Source organism: Phyllostomus hastatus, unplaced genomic scaffold, assembly GCF_019186645.2.
Source record: "Phyllostomus hastatus isolate PE091 unplaced genomic scaffold, TTU_PhHast_1.1 phas_contig_210, whole genome shotgun sequence".
In the NCBI taxonomy this organism is placed as follows: Eukaryota; Metazoa; Chordata; class Mammalia; order Chiroptera; family Phyllostomidae; genus Phyllostomus; species Phyllostomus hastatus.
The window spans coordinates 15,624,887-15,647,354 of record NW_025333737.1 but is presented as its reverse complement, the minus strand read 5'-3'; the positions used below and the strand labels follow the sequence as shown (position 1 = coordinate 15,647,354).

The 22,468-nt window shown below is 40.4% G+C and overlaps 2 protein-coding genes across 3 annotated transcripts in view; one reads left to right on the top strand and one right to left on the bottom strand.

Annotated features, from left to right (window-relative positions):
- The window catches only part of KANSL1 (KAT8 regulatory NSL complex subunit 1), a 148,531-nt gene extending 127,336 nt beyond the window's left edge, over positions 1–21,195 (bottom strand). The window contains exons 1-2 of one of the 2 annotated variants that reach the window (XM_045836021.1): positions 21,176–21,195; positions 19,534–19,667 (exon numbers count right to left, since the gene is read on the bottom strand). The gene's annotated coding sequence lies outside the window, so the exon portion shown is untranslated. Of the gene's footprint in view, positions 1–19,533; positions 19,668–20,673; positions 20,888–21,175 lie in introns of those variants that run through there. The other variant, XM_045836020.1, reaches the window with a different exon arrangement.
- On the top strand, positions 238–4,500 carry LOC123816827 (60S ribosomal protein L27-like). Its single transcript, XM_045836023.1, is given in 3 exon segments — positions 238–577; positions 3,411–3,688; positions 3,690–4,500. Coding segments are annotated over 3 exon segments (759 nt in total). The 5' UTR covers positions 238–244; the 3' UTR covers positions 3,838–4,500.
- Positions 21,196–22,468: the final 1,273 nt, after the last annotated feature.

Sequence of the window (22,468 nt, the reverse complement as noted above, 5' to 3'; positions counted from 1 at the left end):
ACAAACAAGCGCCGCCGTCTGCAGCCCGAACCCGCACCCCGGCCGCCACCCGCAGATGTCTCTTCCTGGCCGGGGAGCGCGCTCTGGCCGTCCCCCGCGCCGCAGCGGCGAGACGAGTCGGCTTCGCTACGGTGCTCAGTTCTCCCGCCGGTTCGGTGAGCGGTGGCGGCGGTGGCGGCGGCACTGGGAAAATGGCGGCCGAGCTCCTTTTCCCTCCCCCCCTTTAATCTGAAGCGGAGGGAGAATGGAGCGAGCGAGCGAGCGGGCGAGCGCCGGGGACACGGGGAGGAGGGACAGCAGCGCCTCCGCCGGCTGCGGCTGCGGCGGCGAAGGGCCGCTCCGCCCCGGCGCGCCGCCAGGGGGCGCCCGTCGCACCGCCCCCACGGGCCGCCAGGAGGCGCGGCCGCAGTCGCCGCCGCCGCCTCAGTCATGGCTCCTCGTCGCGGCCGCAGTTGCTGCACCTCCGTCTGTGGAAGCCACGGCACAGGGCCCCAGCTGCTCCAAGACGTGTGGCGGCGGCGGCGGCGGCGGCACACGGCACTGCGGCAGGCGGGAGCGGGCCCTTGCTTCGGCTGAGGTGAGGCTAACCTGAGGCACTGACGCCGTCACGTTCCCTCTGCGCTGGGGCTGGTGGGGCCGCGCGCCGGCTATGAGGGACAAGGCGGGCAGGAGCGGTGGACCGAGAGGACGTGGACGAGGAATTGTTTGCACTGTGTAATAATGCCCGTAGGCTATTGCAGACGTTGCCACCCTATTCCAGGGCTAACGTGCGCTGAATCGGGTAGGAAGCTACTCGGCCAGTGAAGCGCTTCCTGTCGCCCTTTGTCCTAGCAGTCTGCCTCCGTACACTGCAGCACGCCTGGGCACTAGCCCCAGCGCCGCGCTCCGCAGCCGCCAGGGTAAAAAAAAAAAAAAAGAAAGAAAAAAAGGCGCACGTCGTCATTGCGCAGGCGCGGGCCACGGCCCGCGCCGGGCAAGCCCTTGCGGGAGAAGCTGGGAACAAGAGGGGAAGTGAAGGTCCACCGCCGGGCTCGCTGGGAACTGTAGTTTTCGTTAAGAAGCACGCGTGTTGTTTTGGGTGTCATGGCTTGGCAGATCCGCCAAAACAGGCAAGTGGCATTACACAATGAGTATTTATGTTTCCTGTCACCACCGAAAGGAAGTTTACTGCTATGTGCTAAAAGTTTAACAAAGAACTCTATAAAGAAACCCAAATCTCAAGAAAAAGCAAATTTCCAACCTTCCTACCATTGGTCTAAAGTAAGTGGCGCTTTATCATTTTCTCATGACCAGTTTGTCAGTATTTTATTCACTTCCCAAAACAAGGTCTTAAAATAATAGAAACTTTTCTAGGTTAAAAAAATAAAATCAGTAATACAATGCAAAGTGTGACATTTACACAAATTATATTCCATCAACCTTTAAAGATAAAGTTGCCAAAAGATGAATTAAGTGCTTTAAGATTTAAAAAACAAACCCTCTAGGATTCATCAAAATATTATTTTAAATGACTGAATCAAAAATGTTTCCAACAATTCAATCATCAAATTCAGCAGATGGGGAGAGAATGTTCTACTACCGAAAATGAAGATGAGAAATGCTCGATACTGTTTTGTGGCTTACCAGAACCAATATCCGGTGGTATGCCTCACTTCTGTTAGTCAGAAAAACAGCTTTGGCCCTCCCACAAAGTTACACTAACTCACAGCTCCTATAGCATCTGCACCTATATTTTCATAAGTTTCCATTTGTATTCTTGAAATCATTCTCTCATAGTTCTTCTCAAATACCAAAAGCAACCAATTAAGAAAGTCACCAAGTCAGATTACATAAAGAATAAACTAATATATGTAAATATGTTTGTATACACATCCAGAGATCCTACTCTTGACTTTTTAATGTATAATCCTGGAGAAGAATATTTAGTTGATTAAAAAATGTACACAAATATATCTCCATATAAAAATAATTCCACAAAGTGTAGCGTAAGGGTGTTAAACATACAATTCAAGGACCAATAGATGGCGAACTAGAGCCCTAATCTGAGGCTTCTGAAATCCAAAGGAGCAGAATGAAAAACACCAAATAAGGCAAAGTCCTTTGCAATGTATACTTAAATATGTTCAAAGACACCCACCACAAAATAATCTTACTGCTGCTTCAACTTTTGAAACTCAACTGCTAGATTTAACTAGGCCCCCAAATAGCCAAGGTTATAAAATACATTTTTTCAATGGATTTCCTCTTTCGAAGGAAAGAAGTGGAAATGCTCTTTTCAAAACATTCATTTTAGGAAAAAATAAATTCCAACCTTCCCATTCTCTCATTGCTTAGCTCAAGAGTCAGGAGATCACGGTGTTTATGGCACATGAATCAGTCACCCTCTTTTTCACTCAGATGTCTTTCTGGTTAGGCACCAATTTTTACAAATAAGGATATTCGAAGATGAGCTACTGCAGACACAAAAATCTTAGGGAGAGAAATACATTTTTTTTAATTTCCCCCAGAAACACAGTAGATATCAAAACTGATTAAAAACACACATTACATACTACTCACTTTTCAAATCACTGTTGTAACAGACATTTGTGATTGACTCTCCCATATCCTCTATCCTAATGGATTAATTTTAACCCATTCTTCTTTGCCTATGATTGGGAATGGGCATGGAACCCAATCCCAGCCAATAAGACATGAGTGAAAGCCCACTGGAAGATCTCCAAGAGATAATTGTGAGAAAAATTTCTTCCACCCTAAAGATGAGGAAGATACACTCCCTCTTCCTCCAATAGTGCTAAACATGACACCTCAAACCACTAGTTACTTTATAGGAAGCCTGAAGATGCCACCAATATCACAAGGTGAAAGAGAGTTGGCAGGAACCTTGGTCTTTGCCCTGGCTGGTGTGGGTAAGTGGATTGATTTGAGTACGGGACTGTGAACAGGGCACATGCCTGCGTTGCAGGCCAGGTCCCCCAGTAAGAGGTGTGTGAGAGGCAACCACACATTGATGTTTCTCTCCCTCCCTCACCCTCTCTAAAATAAATACAATCTTTAAAAAAAACATTTATTTTACATAACATTATTTATTCCTCAGGAAGGCCCTTCCTATATACAACTCTATACTGATCCATGCCTTGCTTAATCTGTGTTCTTTCTGCCCAGAAAAAGAGAACCATCCCTCCTCACCATCATTCCTTATTCGTTCCTCTCTTGCAATTCCCAACTTATTTTTCCCTCAAGATATGTTCTACCACACAACCATTATCCTTTACTTACTTCACTTAATAGCCTTGGCTGGGTTGTCCAGTTGGTTACAGCGTCGCCCAATATGCCAAGGTTACAGGTTCGATCTCCCGTCAGAGCACACACAAGAATCAATCAACCAGGTTCTTTCCTTTCTGCTGTAGGCCCCTGTGGCTGCTGTCAAAACGGGCAAGTTTATGAAACCCAGGAAGGTGGTACTGGTCCTGGCTGGATGCTACTCCAGACGCAAAGCGGTCATCGTGAAGAACATTGATGATGGTACATCAGACTGCCCCTACAGCCATGCTCTGGTGGCTGGAATTGACCGCTATCCCCACAAAGTGACAGCTGCCATGGGCAAGAAGGAAACTGCCAAAAGGTCTAAGATCAAGTCTTTTGTGAAAGTTTGTAACTACGATCACCTCACGCCCACAAGATACTCTGGATATCCCCTTGGACAAAACTGTCAACAAGGACATCTTCAGAGACCCTGCTCTGAAACACAAGGCCCAATGGGAGGCTAAGGTCAAGTTCCAAGAGAGGTACAAGACTGGCAAGAATAAATTGTTCTTCCGGAAGCTGTGGTTTTAGATCTTTTTTTGTTTCAGGCATTAAAAAAAAAAACAAAAACAATCAATGCATAAATAAGTGCAACAACAAATCGATGTTTTTATTTCCCTCCCTCTTCCTCTCTCTCAAATCAATCAATAAAAAATAAAAATAAATAATACGGGTAACTGGTACAATATTACCCTGCTCTTGATTAAATGCTAATTCCCCTGAGGTTGTTATCATATATCATTCTCACTTCCTGAAGCTGGCCCGGAAGCCCTAAAGGCAAGAAATAAGGATATTCCAACTTCAGATTTATTATTCTCATCTGTACAATAAATATTCCAAAAAGGCACTAATTTCCCTAACCATATATTGTATTTTCTAACAAGCCAGAAACTCCGACACAGAATATTCTATCACATATCCAGTACTTCACATGTCCAAACTAATCTCACAAGGACAAGAGATTATTTTGTTCTGTGTGTTTTAAAAAGCAATTATTAGCCCTGACCAGTATGGTTTAGTTGGTTGGGCGTTGTTTTGCAAAGTGAAAGGTCACAAGTTCAATTCCCAGTCAGGGAACAATGCCTGAATTTCAAGTTTGGTCCCTGGTCAGTGTGAGTATGAAAAGCAACCTATCCATGATTTTCCTTCCTCTCCTCTTCCCTTCCCCTCCTCTAAAAATAAATAAATTATTTTTTTTAAAAAAAAGCATTTGATGAATCCAACATCCTTTTATGGCAAAAACATACAGCCAGCCAGCAACTGAAGAAAACTTCCTCAACCTGATACATGGTACATATGAAAAATTCACAGCTAACATCACATTTAACAAAGACTGAATAGTTTCTCCCCACAATCTGGGGAAAACAAGAATGTCTGCTCTTACCACTTCTGTTCTTTATTCTACATTCTAGCCAGGGCAAAAGGCAAGGAAAGGCAAAAGTAAAACTACCTCTATTTGTACATCATCTAGTATATAAAAAATCCTAAGGAACTGATAAATTACTAGAGCTAGTAAATAAGTCCATCAATGTTATAGGATACAGGGTCACTATACAAATATCAATTGTATTTCAATACACTAACAACAATATGGAAATAATTTTTTAATTCCATTTACAATAACATCAAAGTGTTAAAAATGTAGAAATAAGATTAACAAAAGAGGTATAAAGCTTATACTCTGAAAACTACAAAAATTGTCTAAGTTAAGGAAGTCCTAATTAAGGGGGAAAACATCCCATATTCATGGACTGGAAGATGTAACATTAAGATGGGAATACTCCCTAAATTGATCTGTACATTCAATTCAATCCCAGATTACCCAAAACAATCTTGAAAAGGAAGAACAAAGTTGGAAGACTCAGACTTCCTGATTTCAAAACCTAATTCAAAGCTACCTAAATCCATAAAATTCTCAGAAAACAAGGGTAAATCTTCATTATCTTGGGTTAGGCAATGGTTTTTAGATATAGCACCAACAGCACAAGTGACAAGAATAAATAGACTGGTCACCATCAAAATTATGAAATTCTGTGCACTAAAGAACCCCATCAAGAAAGTGAAAATACAACCCATAAAGTGGGAGAAAATATTTGAAAATTATATATGATGAAGAACTTGTATCCAGAATATCTGAATAACTCTTATAATTCAATAATAAAGACAACCCCGTTAAAAAAAAATAGGCGAAGAATAGGACAGAAATACAGATTTCTCTAAAAAAGATATACAAATGGTTAATAAACATGAAAAGATCTTATCATCAGTCATCAGGAAAATGAATTCAAAACCACAATGAGATACCACTCCACACCCACATTAGCATGGCTATAATCGAAATGATGGACAAGTACAAGCGTTAGCAAGAATGCGAAAAAACCAGAACCCTCACACATTGTTGGTGGGAATGTAGAATGGGGTAGCTGTTTGGAAAGCAGTTTGGTGGCTCCTCAAAACATTAAACAGTGTTACCAAAAAACTTAGCAGTTCTACTCTGAGGTATATACCCAACAAAACTGAAAAACGGTGTCCAAACAAAAACTTGCACAAGAAAGTTTACAGCAGTATTATTCATAATAGCCAAAAGATGGAAACAACCCAAATAGCCACCAACTGATTAATGAATAAGCAAAATGGGGCACATGCATACAATGGAACATTTGGCATAAAAATGAATGAAATACTGATATACATATGTGAGAACACAGATGAACCTTGAAAACATGCTAAGTGAAAGAAGCCAGTCATAAAGGAGCACATATTGTATGATTCAATTTATATGAAATGTCCAGCACAGGCAATTCATAGACAGAAAATAGGTTAGTGGCTGCCAGAAGCTAGGGGACAAAAGGGAATAGGGAATGACTGATAATAGACATAAGGTTTCTTTTTGAAAATTAAAAATGTTGTAAAATTAGACTGTCGTGATGAATGCACAACTCTGTGAATACACTAAAAAATTGTGTATTTTAAATGGGTAAATTTTATGATATAAGAAATGTATCTCAATAAAGCTGTAAAAAAAAAGATAAAGCCAAAATAGCATAACTTGTAACCAATTTCACTTTGTAAAAAAAAAATATTGTACAACTTATGAAAATGTCAGGAGAAAGCAAGCCATAATTCTGCCATTTACTTCCCTTTGAGAGATTACCTCAGAGCACTAATTTGCCTTTATGTCACACTTGCAAACTCACTGCCAGCAGTATATAACAAAAGATTATGAACAACAATTTGAAAAAAGAGTATGATTTTCACCAATTAAAAAATGTTTAATAAAAATCTGTTCATATAAAAAATAAATTTAAAAATAGGAGTGATGAAACCTCAAAATTTAAGTGTAAAAAAAACACATAATATACATTGGAAATGTCTGGCTTGTCATACAGTTTCACAAAAATGAAATTTTACAGCAGTTAATAAATTTTATGAAGAAAATATTTTTAAAATTAAAAAAAAAAAAAGATTAGGTTCCCATCAAACTCAAGTTACTCTAAATTACCCTGTGAGAATGAAATGAAGAAGGCCCAACCTGTCACTGATATAATCAGTCATCTACAGAAATTATACAAAGTAGGACATCAGTAACTAAAGACTTCAAGGAACAAAAATACCCTACTACTGAAAAGGTTATCTTCAGTGAGATAGGACTGAATGCATCCTTTTTTACTTTTTTATTTACAGATTTTTAGAATGAGGGCGATTTGTTGTTCCTCTTATTTACACATTCATTGGTTGCTGCTTGTCAGGGTTCAAGCCCTGACCAGGGATTGAATCAGCAACCTTGGACCATCAGGACAATGCTCTAACCAACTGAGCAACCTGGCCAGGACTGGAATGTATTATTTTTTAAAAGCTTCAACAAAAGTAATTAATTTTACACTCTCCCTGAAGAATATTATAACAAATGGTTGGCAAACCTATAAATGGGTAGTTGAAAGAGAAAAAAATGGGCATAGTCATCCCTAGAACTATCTGAAGTATAAAGATGGTACCCTGATCTACAAATACAGGATCTGAGAAGAAGAATATGTGCTGAACAGGAAAGAATATGATGATCAGTCAACTCATTTCCAAGCCAGACTGTTGATTTTATTCCCCCCCATAAATCAGCAATTCTTGTTTTATATGGTCCCGTGTAAGTGTGATTTACATATTAGTCTACCACCCAGTAATCATTAGACTGATATAATTAATGCTGGACTGGCATTCAAGTTCTAGCTAGCTCTATCACTACATAGCTATGTGACTTTGGGCAAATGACCTAGAATTTGACTAACTTAAATCAAGGCTTCTTTCAACCCCAAAGCTCATTGATTCAGAAACCTGAAAACTACAACAATAAGTAATACAGGGTTCAACAACCAATGTGTTAACAACACAAAACATTTGGGCTAGGGAACTGATATAAAATTTTAAATAATAAATGCTTTCTAAAAAAATTAGAACCTATGAAGACATACACATATAACAGAACTTAGTTCTAAATTATAATCAGAAACTTACATATATGACCCATTAGTAATAGACATAAAAAACACATAACCAACATTCTACAAGTCAGGAAAAACTAAAAATGTATTATATGGTTACCCAATTTTAGGAAAGGGAATATAAACTTTAGTTAGATAAAGTTAAAATTATGTTTAAAAACAAATGTGTAATACAAAGCCTAGAGATGGACTTTAAAATATTCCATGCGAGTGATCAAAAGTCAGGTGCTCATGCTTAAGTTTTAAATTGCTAAGTAGTGTGGGGGTTGGGGGGAGTAGAAAGGGTCAGGAGAGGAGGAGGAAGACAACTTTTCTTAAAATACATGACAAAAATAAGGAAAAGTAACAAAAGATCATAAATTGTAGCTGATCAGGAGCATGAAGATGTATGTAGCCAAAACAATTAGAACCTTGTAAGAAAATGCAAAGCCACAAGCGGTGGCTTAAATATATAAAAAAAAAGCGGTGGCTTAAATATATAAAAAAACAGATGTTCTCAGGTTTTGGCACCAAGGGGGGGAAAAAAAGCCAAATGCCAAATAATGACTGGATGAGTCACTTGATAAATAGGGTATAAACAGTGATAAAGCAAAACAGCTGATAGGCCTAACTTTAATCACTTCAGTATTTACTTAAGAAGGCATGAGAAAAACCTATTTCTAAATTATTCTTTAAATTATGAGTATACAAATCGAGGATAGTGAGTCAAATTCATTATTAAACACGACACTCCCAAACTAATATATTAGATATTAGGTAGTCATGGAGCCCAAAGTATTCTGCACTTTAAAAGAGTTTAAGTAGAACATTATCCAAGTGCAGGGAAGAACCTACTGGCCGATGGTCAGTCATATGAGAGGACTGACCTAGGAGGACAGAATCTGGATCTGTGTCCTTTAATCAGCATTTACGCAGCCCCTTGCTTTATTCCTGGCACACTTAGGCACTCAAAAAATATCTGAACAAAAACATGCCATCAACATAATTCCCACCTATTCAAGAGAAGGGGTCTAGCTGTGGGCTTCAAACTGGCCAAACTGGCAAATCTCTAGTACAGGATGAGCTCAGAAGACCTATCAGCATGACAGTCTACTGAGGAAAAGACAACATAGCTTCGAAACCTGGAACTCCCACCACACCGGTTCACCCAATTTCTCTGAGGAGAAAGTATGTGCATAGAATTTATGTGGGCTTTTTAAAAAGGCTTGATAAGATTATAAATAAGACCTTTAAAAAAAAAGAGTGACCACAAAATTTAAAATGTTTAACATAGATGGAACATGATTTAAACATAGAAAATTAATGGGTAGATACATAGGCATTTTCCCAAATAAATAACTATAAGCAGGAGACTGATCTTAGATAATATTTTGGAAATGCTATATTTAACAATTTAATATACTACAGGAAAGATATAGAGAATTCCCCATTTGGCATATGGAATGATAAGCTTCCTGATACTGAAAAATAAGGGAAGTGAGAAGTGAAAAGGATTTTTAAATGTATCAAATGAGAAATATTTGCAAAAACTAGGATTTAGCCCTGACTGATGTGGCTCAGTGGATTCAATGCCAGCCTATGAACCAAAGAGTTGTAGGTTCAATTCCCAGTCAGGGGACATGCCTGGGTTGCAGGCCAGGTCCCCAGTAGGGAGCACACGAGCAGCAGCAACCATACGTTGACGTTTCTCTCCCTTTCTCCCTCCCTTCCCCTCTCTCTAAAATAAATAAATAAATAAGTAAATAAATAAATAAAATCTTTTAAAAAACAAAACAAAACTAGGATTTATTTTCAGCTTAGAAAATAATTTGGCAAGCATGATGTTTAAATATCTAAAGGGTGGCCTAGCAAAAGAGAAACTAGAGTAGTTGTTCTGAGCCAGGGATGTCAAACTCATTTTCACCAAGGGCCACATCAGCCTTGTGGTTGCCTTCGAAGGGCTGAAATGATTTTAGGATTGTGTAAATGTAACTACTCCCTAACTGTTAAGGAGTTAAAATTATATTTGGCCCTTTGAAGGCAATGGAAGGCTGATGTGGCACCTGGTGAAAATGAGTTTGATATGAGTTCCCTGCTCTAGGCAGTTCCTGTGTAGGCACATTAGGCCAAAAGTGAACATTGCAAAGGGGCACATTTCAACTCAACAGAAGGTCAGGCTCTCTAACCATCAGACCTAACTAAAAAGGTGATTCTTCCCCTATACTACCTCGAAGACCCACTAAAATACAGAGGCTAAAGTACTACAGGCAGGAAAGTGGCAGATGCTACAGCATGGACAAATGAAAAGTAAGGCATTTACAGAAAAAAATCTAAATGGTACCTAAGAGATTCATAGCTTCTAGTAAAAAAAAAATTTTGTTTGAATAATTATAGACAGTGTAATGTTTTATGCAAAATAGGGGGCAAACTGCAAATTCTATTGGCAACAAGGAAAAAACTGCATTTCTTCTTTATGAACTCCGATCATATTCTTTGTCAGTAAAAGTTGTTTCTTTTGGCTGTAACAAACTTTTGAAAATCAGTAGAGGTGGTCACATATCAGTGACTTCAGCTCCCCCTGCTGGCCAAAACCTTCCTATTGTGATCAAGACCTAGATAAAAAATAAAAACAAAGCAGTAGGCAGCAACTACAAGCTTATCCATTTTCTGGGTTTTTGCTACAAACACAATTTATATACACAGTGATAAAAGATAAAATGTTATATGTCTAAACTCATACTTAACAGATCTGTGATGGAGGAGAGAGGTGACACCTGGCCACTAATGCATAATAACTAATATCATAAGGAATTCTAAAACTACCATCAGTTCAGTGTCAAATATACTACCTGGTTGGAACACCACAAGCCTAAATAATATCCATTTCCCTATACTTTCTTCTAACTAATGTGAAAACATTCTAGCTACCAGATGACACCAGGTTGTCAGTGAACAGGTTCTCACTAAGAAAACAAAAACACCTATGACCTTTGTTGTTCGATGGAAGATAATTAAAATATAAACAAACACCTCTTTGCCTTATTCCAAAGCTACAAAGCTGCTCCTGCTGAACAGACTGGATCCTATAGTTCCAAACGGTAAAGCTAGGATTAGTGAGTAGATGTGACTAACTCAGCTTTTCCACCAATACCCTTATAAAGATGTTCTCCACAGGTTGGGCAATGCAGTTCTCCCTCAGATTATTCATGAACACACATTTACTGGGTACCATCACACAGCAAACAGTGATGATGAAAGAAAAGACACAGCCCTTACTCTCAAAGAGCTTAAAGACTAGCTAGCTGGGTGAGAGAATGCCTGCAATCACTGTACAAGAGAAGTGCTAGGAATGCACACACATACTCAAAAGCCATGCCTGGGTACACAGGAAGCTCTGTGTCAGCTACTGTGGTTGTTACTGTTATTATCACCACGGTTACTTTCTAGAACAGACCGGACGCCATTTTAAACGAAGGCAACTGTTTTTTGTGAAAACCCAGAGGTGAAGGAGAACGAAGTGCACAGCAGGAACCTCAAGCAATTCAGCACTGCCAAGTTCAGAGTGCTCAGGCAGGAGTACTGCCTGAAAGCCAGGTAAGCCGTGGGGGAGGATGCACATAACTGTATGATGAGATCTATGTTTTATAATGACAGCAACTTGGAAGGCAGTCAAGGAGAATAATCAAAAGGTGACTGAAGGTCAGGTAGGCAAAGGGTGATGAAGGTCTAAACTCAGAACGGAGAAATAGAGGTGACCAGGGAAACATTTCAAACTAATATCTCAAGAATATGGTGACATAAATGCCCTACAAAGGAATCAGGTGACAGGATGGGTGATAGTACCACTCACCCACTGGGACAAGAAGATAGGAAGAGGCTGAACTTGGGGAAGTAGACAGGTCATTTTCAAATGCACAAAGGACACCCAAACAGAGATGTCCAGGAGGCAGCTGTATGTATGGGATTGGAATTGGAAAAAACACATTTGCAAATCATCAATATATGGATGTTGCGTGAGACACAAATGCATCTGAGATGACCCCAGGAACTGGACAGGGTAAGGAGAAAGAGCCAAAATGACACAAACACTGATGTGAAAGAAAAAAAAGTCTGCAAAGAACACTGAGAAAGAGAAACCAGAAAAAGACAATGATAGAAAGAGCAAGCACTCACATCATTTGTACTCTACCATGTGTCAAGACTTCTCTAAAAGTAATAAAATTAAAAAATAATAATTTAGAATTATCACATTAATTTATATTTTTTATTTGATTCTTTTACCCCTGTTTTCACTCTTATCTGCTTGCCTCACTTATTAAAGTATGATCTAGGTGGCAAACTTTTCACACGATGATTTCTATAAAAAAGAATTTAGCAAAAACTAAAATCACTAGGCTATTCAAAATAAAAAGAGCTTTTTAAAAGAGCTTATTTATTTATTTTTAGAGAGAAGGGAAGGAGGAGAAAGAAAGGGAGAGAAACATTGGTCAATTGCCTCTCACGTGCACCCCAACTGGGGACAGAACCTACAACTCACATATGTGCCTGGACCAGGAATCGAACCAGTGATCTTTCACTTTGTGGACAACACCCAACCAACTGAGCCACATTGGCCAGGGCAGAAAAAGATAATATTGCCCTGGCCGGTGTGGCTCAGCTGGTTGGAACATCTTCCCATAACCAAAAGGTTGGGGGTTCAATTCTCTCCCAGTTAGGGCACATGGCCAAGAGGAAGGTTTGATCCCTGGTGCAGGGGCACAGAGGATCCCCAGTCGGGGCACAGAGAAGAGGTAATCCATCAATTTCTCTCTCATATCTATGTTTCTCTCTCTCCTTTTCTCTCTCTCTCTAAAAACAATGAAAAAATGTCCTCAGGTGAGGATTTTAATAAAGATAGCACTTTCAATTTCTTCAAATCAAGTCCCTCTCTCTCTCTCTCTCTCTCTATATATATATATATTTTTTTTTTCGCTGAGCTTCCAGAACTTATTATGACTATCCCTTTGTCCTCTGGAGCAAACCAGTCAACAATGCCCAGGGCTGCTCTCCTGCCCACTATCTAATTGCTCTTTCCCACTCCAGCCCCTTAGCTGTACTCTGTCTCAGCATGGTCAGCAGTGGCTCAGGACTAGTCAAATGGCCCAAACAATTACCTAATACTATAAACTTCATTTCAGCATAGGGAAATAGAAGAAAAAATTGGGGAACCTCTGATAATAACAAAGCAATTTCATAACATGCATTTATCTAGAGCAGCCCAGATCACTGTGAAATCTGATGAAAGCAATTGACCCTTCCTCTCCATAAAATGCACATAGGCAAAACCATGTAATTTTGTATCAGGCTGCTAAAAACCCATCATTCTTCATGTATTTTATCTGTAGCAAAGTCCCTTCCACCATCACTAAAGATCTATTTACTCTTCCTTGGCAAATTATGTATGTATGTATGTATTTATATTTAATTTTAGTTGTTTTATATGTTTTTTAATTTTTTGTTGTATTTTTTTTCCATTACCATTAAGTGCCCTTCCCTGGCAAATAATTCATACGTGCTTAATTGGCTGGTATCCTTGCCTACCACTGAAAGAAAGCATTAAAATAGAGGGAAGAGCTGCGGGAGGCTGGACCAAGGACAGTAACCACCTCATACAAAGGTAGAAGATAATGAAAATAGGTAATGACAGACAAAATAATATAAAGAATAGCCCAAGAATATGTAATATGTACTTACTAGTCCTCTAATACAATATATCCTATTGTCTCCAAAGACATTCTATTTCAGCAAAATACAGTAACTGATGGGCATAGCGAGGATCTTCAATAATTTTGAATTACTAGTAAAAGATAAAATTTTGTTCAGGATGCTTTCTTTAAGGAGGCAGGCAAGCACATAATACCTTTTGAAAATATTTTCACCTAAAAGACAACTTTTTAAAGTCTTAACACTAGAAGTTCCAGGGCAGAAAACCACCAAACAAAGGTACGTGTAGGCCAGTGGTGAAAGAATGGTTTAAAAACAGGACAGAAAGGTCATCGGCAGCCAGATCAGCAGGAGTCTACACTCCGTGTCTGAAACTTTGAATTTTACACTGAACACAAGCAGGAGGGGAACAGAGGCAGACAGCAGGCCAAATCACTCAGGCCAGAGGAACTTCAAGGTCTTGCTATTTCTGGGGTGACCCATACTGCCTACCCAAATGTCAGTTTGAAGCCAAATGTTGGAAGATAACCATGCCAGGCTTTTTTACATATGGCATCTGGTTAATATAAAACATCTCTTTATTCACACAGGGAAGGGTGTGTTCAACTTTTTGGCATCTCTGAGCCACTCTGGAAGAAGAAGAGTTGTCTTGGGCCACACATTAAATACACAAACACTAATAAAAACTGATGAGCAAAAAAAAGTTTTAAATAAATTGACGATGTGTTGGGTTGCATTCATAGCTATCCTGGGCTACATGCAGCTTGTGGGCCCGAGGGTTGGACACCCCTGCTAGAGACAGATTCCTAGACCTAATTCTTACAAAGTAAGGAAATCCCAAGGTTCTATCAATTCCTACAAAGGATGAGACATAGAGAGCAAGACTGTAATCTTGACCCTAATTTTTCAAAACAGAATTTTACTGATACCAAAAAACAAGAAAGAATAATCTTACCTTCTAAAGTTGCAATTTTATATAAATCTATAGTTTCAATAACAAAAATCTATAATATTAAACATAAATGCACGAGAAACCTAAAGAAATAATCTATGTCCTTAAATTATATTACCAGCCTGCACCGAAATTTCCATTTCCTATTATAGGCGTTGAGGGTCCACCACCCATGATAAAAGACACAGTCTGTGAGGCTGCCAAGCTACTGAATGTTGTTATAGATTGAACTGTGCCCCACCCTAAAAAAAGTTACTTTGGACTCCTAACCCCCAGTACCTCAGAATTTAACCTTAGCTGGAGATAGCATCTTTACAGAGGTAATCAAGTTAAAATGGCCCTGGCTGGTTTGGCTCAGTAGATTGAGTGCCAGCCTCCAAACCAAAGAGTGGCTGGTTCGATTCCCAGTCAAGGCACATGCCTGGACCCTAGCTGAGGGCACACAAGAGGCAACCACACATTGATATTTCTCTCCCTCTCTTTCTCCCTGCCTTCCCCTCTCTCTGGAAATAAATAAATAAAATCTTTTTTTAAGTTAAATTGAAGTCATTAGTGTGGGCAGTGTTCCAATATGACTATTGTCCTTTTAAAAAGGAGAATTTCTGAACACAAAGACACACACACACACAGGGAGTCTATGTAAAGACTGGAGTTACGCTGCCGAGGAACTACGAAAAGCTAGAAGACAGGCCTAGAATAGATCCTGCCCTAGCACCTTCAAGGGGGAGCATGACCCTGCACTCAGACTGCTGCCTCCAGACCTGAAGGACAATGAATTACTGTCGTTTAAGCCACTAGGTTTGTTAGAGTAGCCCTAGTAAACAGGTGTCATGAAGAAAATTAGCAGCCTGTGTTTATGGAGCACATACCAAGTGTTACTCTAAGTACTGAGCATCAAGACACTCATTTAGTCCTTACAAAGTCCACTCTAGGGTGTAGGTACTATAATTACACCCCTTTCACAGAGAAGGGCACCAAAGCTCTAACAGGTTAAGGAACTCACCCAAAATCAGCCAGGACCCCACTCTACCACTAGGCTATAAGGAACTATTATTAATAGTTCACTAAGCCAGACACTAGATCCTTTACAGATATAATGTATACAGCAGTACTCTAAAATAAGTGTTAATATTATTACCAATACAAAGGAAAGCCCTGAATATCAGAGAGATTAAGAAATTGCCCAATATCACACAACCAAGAACCATGACAGTGTATTTAATTGCCAACTTAAAGTAATAAACAATTAAAATCTTGTTATACTAAAACTATAAGAGCAAAAATTTCACTATAAGAGTGAAATTTCACTATAAGAGTGAAATTTTTCAATGCCTAATCTTATAATTCAATACTAGAAATACACATCTATAAATTCAGAATCCTTCAAGATCCCAGGAGAGGATGTGTCCTCGGTCACAGCACCCGTCTGTGCACGAGTCCCTTCAGTCACTGTCCAAGGGCTGCTTGGGCGTGGCTGTGGCCCCTTGCTCTTTTCTTTGACTTCCAGACACAGGAGGAGAAAAGATGTAGGGACTGAGATACTGTTCTGTGTTTTAAGTGTTTTTTTTTATTTCATATGTTTTTATTTTGATATAAACATCAAAACGTATTTAAAAATATAATACAATAAGACATCTTTCCTTCCCACAATGTGCTCTACCCGCGTAGTTCCTAGATTTACAGGTAACCAATGGCACTATTTTCTTGTTTATCCTTCTAAAGTTTTTAAAATGCATATACAACAAGCCAATACAAATTTTCTTTTGTCCATTTCTTTTTACACTGTTCTGCATCTTGCTTTTTATCATTTAACTGTGTATCTTGGTGATCTTTCCATATCATATTGAGTTATATTTTAATTCTGTCCTTCTGTTTGTCAAGGACACTTTTTACCTGCTCTCACTGTAATTCAGTCTGGCACAAAGTGCAACGAGAAGTCCGAGAGCTGAGACATCTGAGGCACCATGTCACACACCAAAGACCATCTATCCACCTCATCTTCACTTTGTGCTTTTCTCCCACCCATCCATCCAACTCTCCTCCTCCTCCTTGTTCCTCTACCGTCTCACCCATACCCTAACCCTGACAACTGGCCCTAGAAACAGCAAACATCACTGACATTGCTTAGTCGGGGCTACCAATAAAAAAGCTGGAGACCCCTGATATAGACAGGAAGGGGTAAACAATTTCCATAGGACCTTCTAATTAACAAGAGTGCTGTCCACAGACAACTGTAATTAAACAACAATAAAATAATTTAAATTAAAAAAAAAAAGAGGGCCTTCCATTGAGTTCCTGGTTGGAGTTATTTGTCCTTTGTTGTTAACTTATGTTTCCTTTGGTACTTTGGTTTGGGTAAAGGGCAAGTACTGGCACTACCTTCTAGAAGCCTGGGAATAAGCACATACTCAGGCCTACCATTTAAGTAATACCTGAATAAGAACTAGAGATCATTCCCAAATAAGATAATCAGAAGCAAAGCATATGAACTATAGAAAATGAACACTTTGGATCCAAAGTACACAATTTAATTAGGCTGGCATACTTTTTTTTACTTAAAAAATAAATCGCTGCAACCTAAAAATACTTCTCAAGAACATTTTAAAGATATTTACAACTAAAAAAGAGAATAAAGTTCTCTCTGTCTCCCTTTTTTTCCATCCTGCAAATTCAATACTATCATCTTCCCCCCAAAAGTGCCTTTTTTCCCTGCCCAGATCAAACACTATAATTTAAGGGTTTTTTTTAAGTAATAAAAGGAGGAAATTGTTAACAAATAAAAATTAATTTAGATTTAGAACAGGCTTTCCACTAGTAGGAAACATAAAATTAAGGCAGCCACATGAGTACATTCTTAAGTAGTTAACATGTGGGAACTTATACGGAATGCAACGCTGACTTCCATTCTGTGTTCCTACCAAGCCAGAGGTCTTTGGTACAACTTCAAGGGTTATTGTGGAACTATAGCTGACCCCTGAACAATGTGAGTTTGAACTGTGCAGAATTTTTTCTCCATAAATACTATAAATGTATTTTCTCTTCCTCATGATTTTCTTAACAAATGTTCTCTGACTTACTTTGTTTTAAGTATATAATACATATAACATACAAAATATGTGTTAATAAATTGTTTGTTATCTGTAAGAATGTCAACAATAGGCTATGAGTAGTTAAGTTTTGGAGGAGTCAAAAGTTATTCACTATTTCCCTGGCTAGGTAGCTCAGTTGGTTGGAGCATTGTCTGAATGCCCCAAGGTTATGGGTTCGATCTCCAGTCAGGGCACATACAAGAATCAACCAATGATTGCATGAAGGAGTGGAACAAAAATCGATGTTCTCTCTCTCCTTTCCTCTCTCTCTAAAATCAATAAATTTAAACAAAAATTAAGTTATTCACTATTTTCAACTGGCAGGAGGTGCGAGTCAGGGCCCCTAAAGTTGTTAAAGGGTTGTTAAAGGGTCAACTGTATGACAACCCAGGCTCAGAGATTTAGAGGTAAAATCTTTTTTTAAAAGATTTTATTTATTTATTTTTAGAGAGAGGGGAAGGAAAAAAAGCGGGAGAGAAATACCAATATGTGGCTACTTCTCAAGCTCTGCCCACTGGGGACCCAGCCCGCAACCCAGGCATGTGCCCTCACTGGGAATCAAACTAGCAACCCTTTGGTTCACAGGCCCGCACTCAATCCACTGAGGTACACCAGCCAGGGCTAAAGATAAAATCTTAAACAGCACATATACCTTAAAAAACAGGCCTCTGTGTATCTAATACATTAGTTAAAACCAATGTGACTATAAAATAAAACCCAATATATTGATCTCAGTTTTCTTGGATTTCTAGGGAACTAGTACCTATGGATATCCCCTTGCCTGCTTCCTAAAGATAATAAAGGCCACCAGCTCCTGGTGCCAAACACTCAGTACCAAAGAGAAATACTCTTGTACAAGGTCCTCTAATCCCTAAGGGTTCAGGACTTCTGACTGGGTTCCCCATGCTCCCCCTCCATTCTGCAGGGAGAATCGTGGAAAAATTGTGTCACTTCAACTTCCTTCACACTAATGTAAGCACTCATTATCCAACAGTAGCAGCTGCAACATAAATAAAGGTGAGAACTCAGTCTACATTTACCAAAAGATTTACAACAGCCCAAATGTTTGGTTTACACAGATTGTATTATTCTCTGATCTATACCATAGGGCAGATTACCACACAACAAATGACCTAACTACACTAATACCTAGCCCCAAAGGGAGGCAACCTGTGCCACCGGGTGAAGCTGGTAGAGAGTTTCCATCACTCCTTGTCTTCCTCTCTCCATCCGTCCTCCCATTTTCCTCCCTACGTATGTCTTAAGCTTTGCCCCTCTGCTTAGTCCTAATGCAGTGTCCTTTGGCCATCTATGCACAAGAGATTGGAAGGAGTCAAGAGACCTGAGACAGACCACATCAACAAGAGCTTTTTCATCTAAAGATCATCTTTCCACACTGCCCAAAAGAGGCTTATCCTGTGACATGAAACTTGGCATAAAGGGTTACCTGCTCAGAAAAATAGTGTAAATTCCCATGCAAAGGACTGGGAAGCCTCAGAATTCTCCAACAGCATTGTATACATAAAACAACAGGTCTTAGAATGTTCTAATATCCTAAATGAAGTTTCACAGTAAACAAGTGGTTAATGACACATCTTTTGTAACACATGAATCAGCTACAGATTTGCAAGAATGGGACACACCCTAGTACCCAGGACTCTAAAGTACCTGTTTGAAAGTGGATCTGGATGTCAAAATTGCCAATCCATCCTACTGAGATAGGAACAGAATTTTACAACTATGTGGGTTCTCCTAATATAAAATTAACGCATCATTCTAATGCAAGTTAGTTTGAGAACCTCACTAATATTTCAACTACACCAACCAAGAAAAGTAACAATACAAAGTAAGGAATAACCAATCAGTCCTAGGAAGCAAACACAATAGTAGTTTTTGAGGGGAAAGGAGTGTCAGGTAAGAGGGCTGAAGAACTGCGAATTTAAGAATTAGGATATTCTCAATTCTAAAAAAATAAAATGAGACCTTTAATTTTAAAAATAACACATCTTACCTTAAGAGGCATCCAAAGAGCACTCATAGTGTCAGCAATAGCTCAGACAATGCTCAGAAATGAAGGGAGTCTTAGTAATCCCTCAGTCACCAAGTATGAGCAGGTAGGAAAATTGTTTTGTTTCAAGAAGGTATCTGAAAGAGAAGACTTTCATTTAGACTAAAAGAATAATCAAGAATAAGCAAATAGTTTAAGCTATCTGGACAGAGATTTGAAGTACTGTTGCCTCACAATCCTTAAAAAAAAATGTACAAAACACAATCCTCTTTGGAAAAGGGCAAATGTGGGCATGTTATGTAGAAATATATTTTACATAAAAAGTGGATTGAATATGTAATACATACTTTAGATAATATAAAACTGCTTATCAAATAGAAAACCAAATCCCAGGTAGAAAAATGATTATCATAAAATTACTGGAAAGTGATGTGTTAACTGACCATCTAAAAAAAGACCCTTGCCATATTTAATTTGATTTAATGAAAGCCTCTCTGATCATTCCATTGTCCCAATTTTATTAAGTTTCAGGACCCATTCTACAGAAAAAAAAAATCTATTCTTAACTGAAGTGTAACAAGGAAGTAAAAGAACCTTCTTTCCTAGAGTTTTTAAAATCAAACCAAACTTAATTTTGAGGACCAGGGGCAAGGCAAGTTTGCCCGGAGGCAGGATGGATTAAATGACCTCTCTAGGATCCTTGTTCAAGTCATACGCCTGAATGAAAATTCCAGCTTAACCAGTTACTACTTTGCTTAAAATGGAGGCTTGCCGAGTAGGGACAAAAATAACAGCATCCACCTCTGTAAAATAAATCTCGAAAAATCAAAGACTATACAATACCCTCATTTCTTAAAGAAAAATTAAAAGTGAAAATCTCTGGTATAGATTTGTTCTTGCTGTGTGTTTGTCACTTCGGCTTGTAAGACTTGGCACCACTTTCTTAACGCTCATCGGATTTTTTTTTTTTTGGTCGGGGGGTGGAGGGGCGAGTTTGACTCTTGACCTTAAGTCTCAGTAGGCTTTAAGAGCCCTTCCAGGATCCCCACCGCAAAAGGCTGGGGGAGAGAAGAGAAAGGGGGCATCCTGAGTTCTCACCCCTCCCCCCACCTTGGACCCTGGTCCCAAACCTATCCCCCTCACCTTCCCGCAGGGGGGCGACTCCTTCTGCCCCATCCCCATTGTTAGGGAGGGGGCGAATGGGTAAGTGAGCCCAGGGCAGGGGCGCCTGCGGCCGTTGTCCCAGCTCGCTTCAGGAGGGGCGGCCCGGGGGATGCAGCTTCCCTTCCTCTCCGCGTCGGTCCGTCCCACCTCGGCCCGGCCTTGCACCCCGGGCTCTACTCGGCGCCCCCGGCCCCAGGCCCAGCCCCGGCCCAGCCCCGGCCCGCCCCCGGGCACCAGGCCCCCGACCCTTCGGCCGACGGCCAGCGGCCCAGAGGCCTGCGAGTGGGCGCGGGGCGGGGGTCCCTGTGCCCCACACACGCGTCCCGACTCCCCCAGCCCAGCCGCTTCCAGGGCCCTCGGCGGCGCCCGTTCACCGGGCCCTTCGGCTCCCCAACCTCCCGGCCGGGCCGCCCCCTCGGACTCCTGGGGACAGGACTGCCTCCCCTTCCCCACCATCACCCCCACCGACTCGTGCACCCACCCCTCGAGGCACCAGTGCCAACGGCGGCTCCCCGGGCCCCGGACCTACCTGCACGGCTCAACCAAGCCTAGAAGTGGGGGCGGGGATTCTTCCGCCCTCCTCTGTCTCTAATTGGCCCTTCCTGCATACATCGTAATTGGCATTGGCTGATAGCGGATGTCCGTCAGAACTGTGGGGCGGGACAGAAGGGGGAGAGGGATGCTGGTGCCCCGGCGTCTCTGTCTCTGTGTCTCGCTATCTCTGCCTCGGCTTTTAGAAAAGAGAGACATTTGGACGAGAGGACTGAAAGGAGGCCGGAGGTGGGAAGAACAGAAATAGGCATCCTGGCAGAGCTTCCCACCCGTCGGCCACTCCAAACCCTCTACCTAAATCCTCTTTAGATCCTCTTCTCCATCACCCCCATCCCCGGCCTCTCACCCTTGTAGGTTCTTCATCCAGGAAGCGATATGATGAAAACTCGAGGCCGGAAGGCCATAGGGGATATTTTATATGTGTATATATGTATAAAATATGCACATATTAATACTTATATATAAAGTCAACCAGATATAAGGTCACTAGAGCCTGGAGAGAGAAGGACACACATCTTACAAACAGGGAAGGACTTAAGATATAGCCAATACAAGAAGGAATCAAAAATGACTCAAAGTGCTACAAACAGTGGTTTCCTCCTGGACCAGAGAAATGAGTGCCTAGGGGGAGGAAGAAGGATATGCAGTGAAATATTGGTGGGAGGAAGACTAATATTTCACTGCATATCCTTTTGTATCTTTTGATTTTTGTACAATTCACAAAGATTCCAGTTTTCTTTAAGTAATCGGTTTAAATTTACAAATAATTCTAAGGTTGAAAAACCAGGGGGAGCAGACAAGATGGTCGTCCAGGCAAAGTGGGATAACGTTCAGATTTAGGGTGGAATCTTAGTTTTTAATACGTTCCATTCCAGAGGCCAGTGTCAAAACTAAGTGGAGGTGTCCCAAAGGCAACTGGAGTTACAGAACTTGGGAGAGGGTGGACAGTGTGGACTAGAGGAGATCTGGGGGTCTCCACCTAAATATGGTGATTGATGACAGGCTGAAGGATAAACTCCCCCACTGAAGTGTTAAAAGATACTCACACAAGGATGAAAAGAAACAGAAAAAGGGTCAGTGAGGTAAGAAAAAAAAACAATATAATATAACCAAAGACACTGAAATTGAGAACAGGCTGCCAGTGACCACAGGGAAGAGGGGAGGGAATTTCAGGGGGAAAGGGGAAGGGTTTGCAGGAACAAGCCTAAAGGACACATGGACA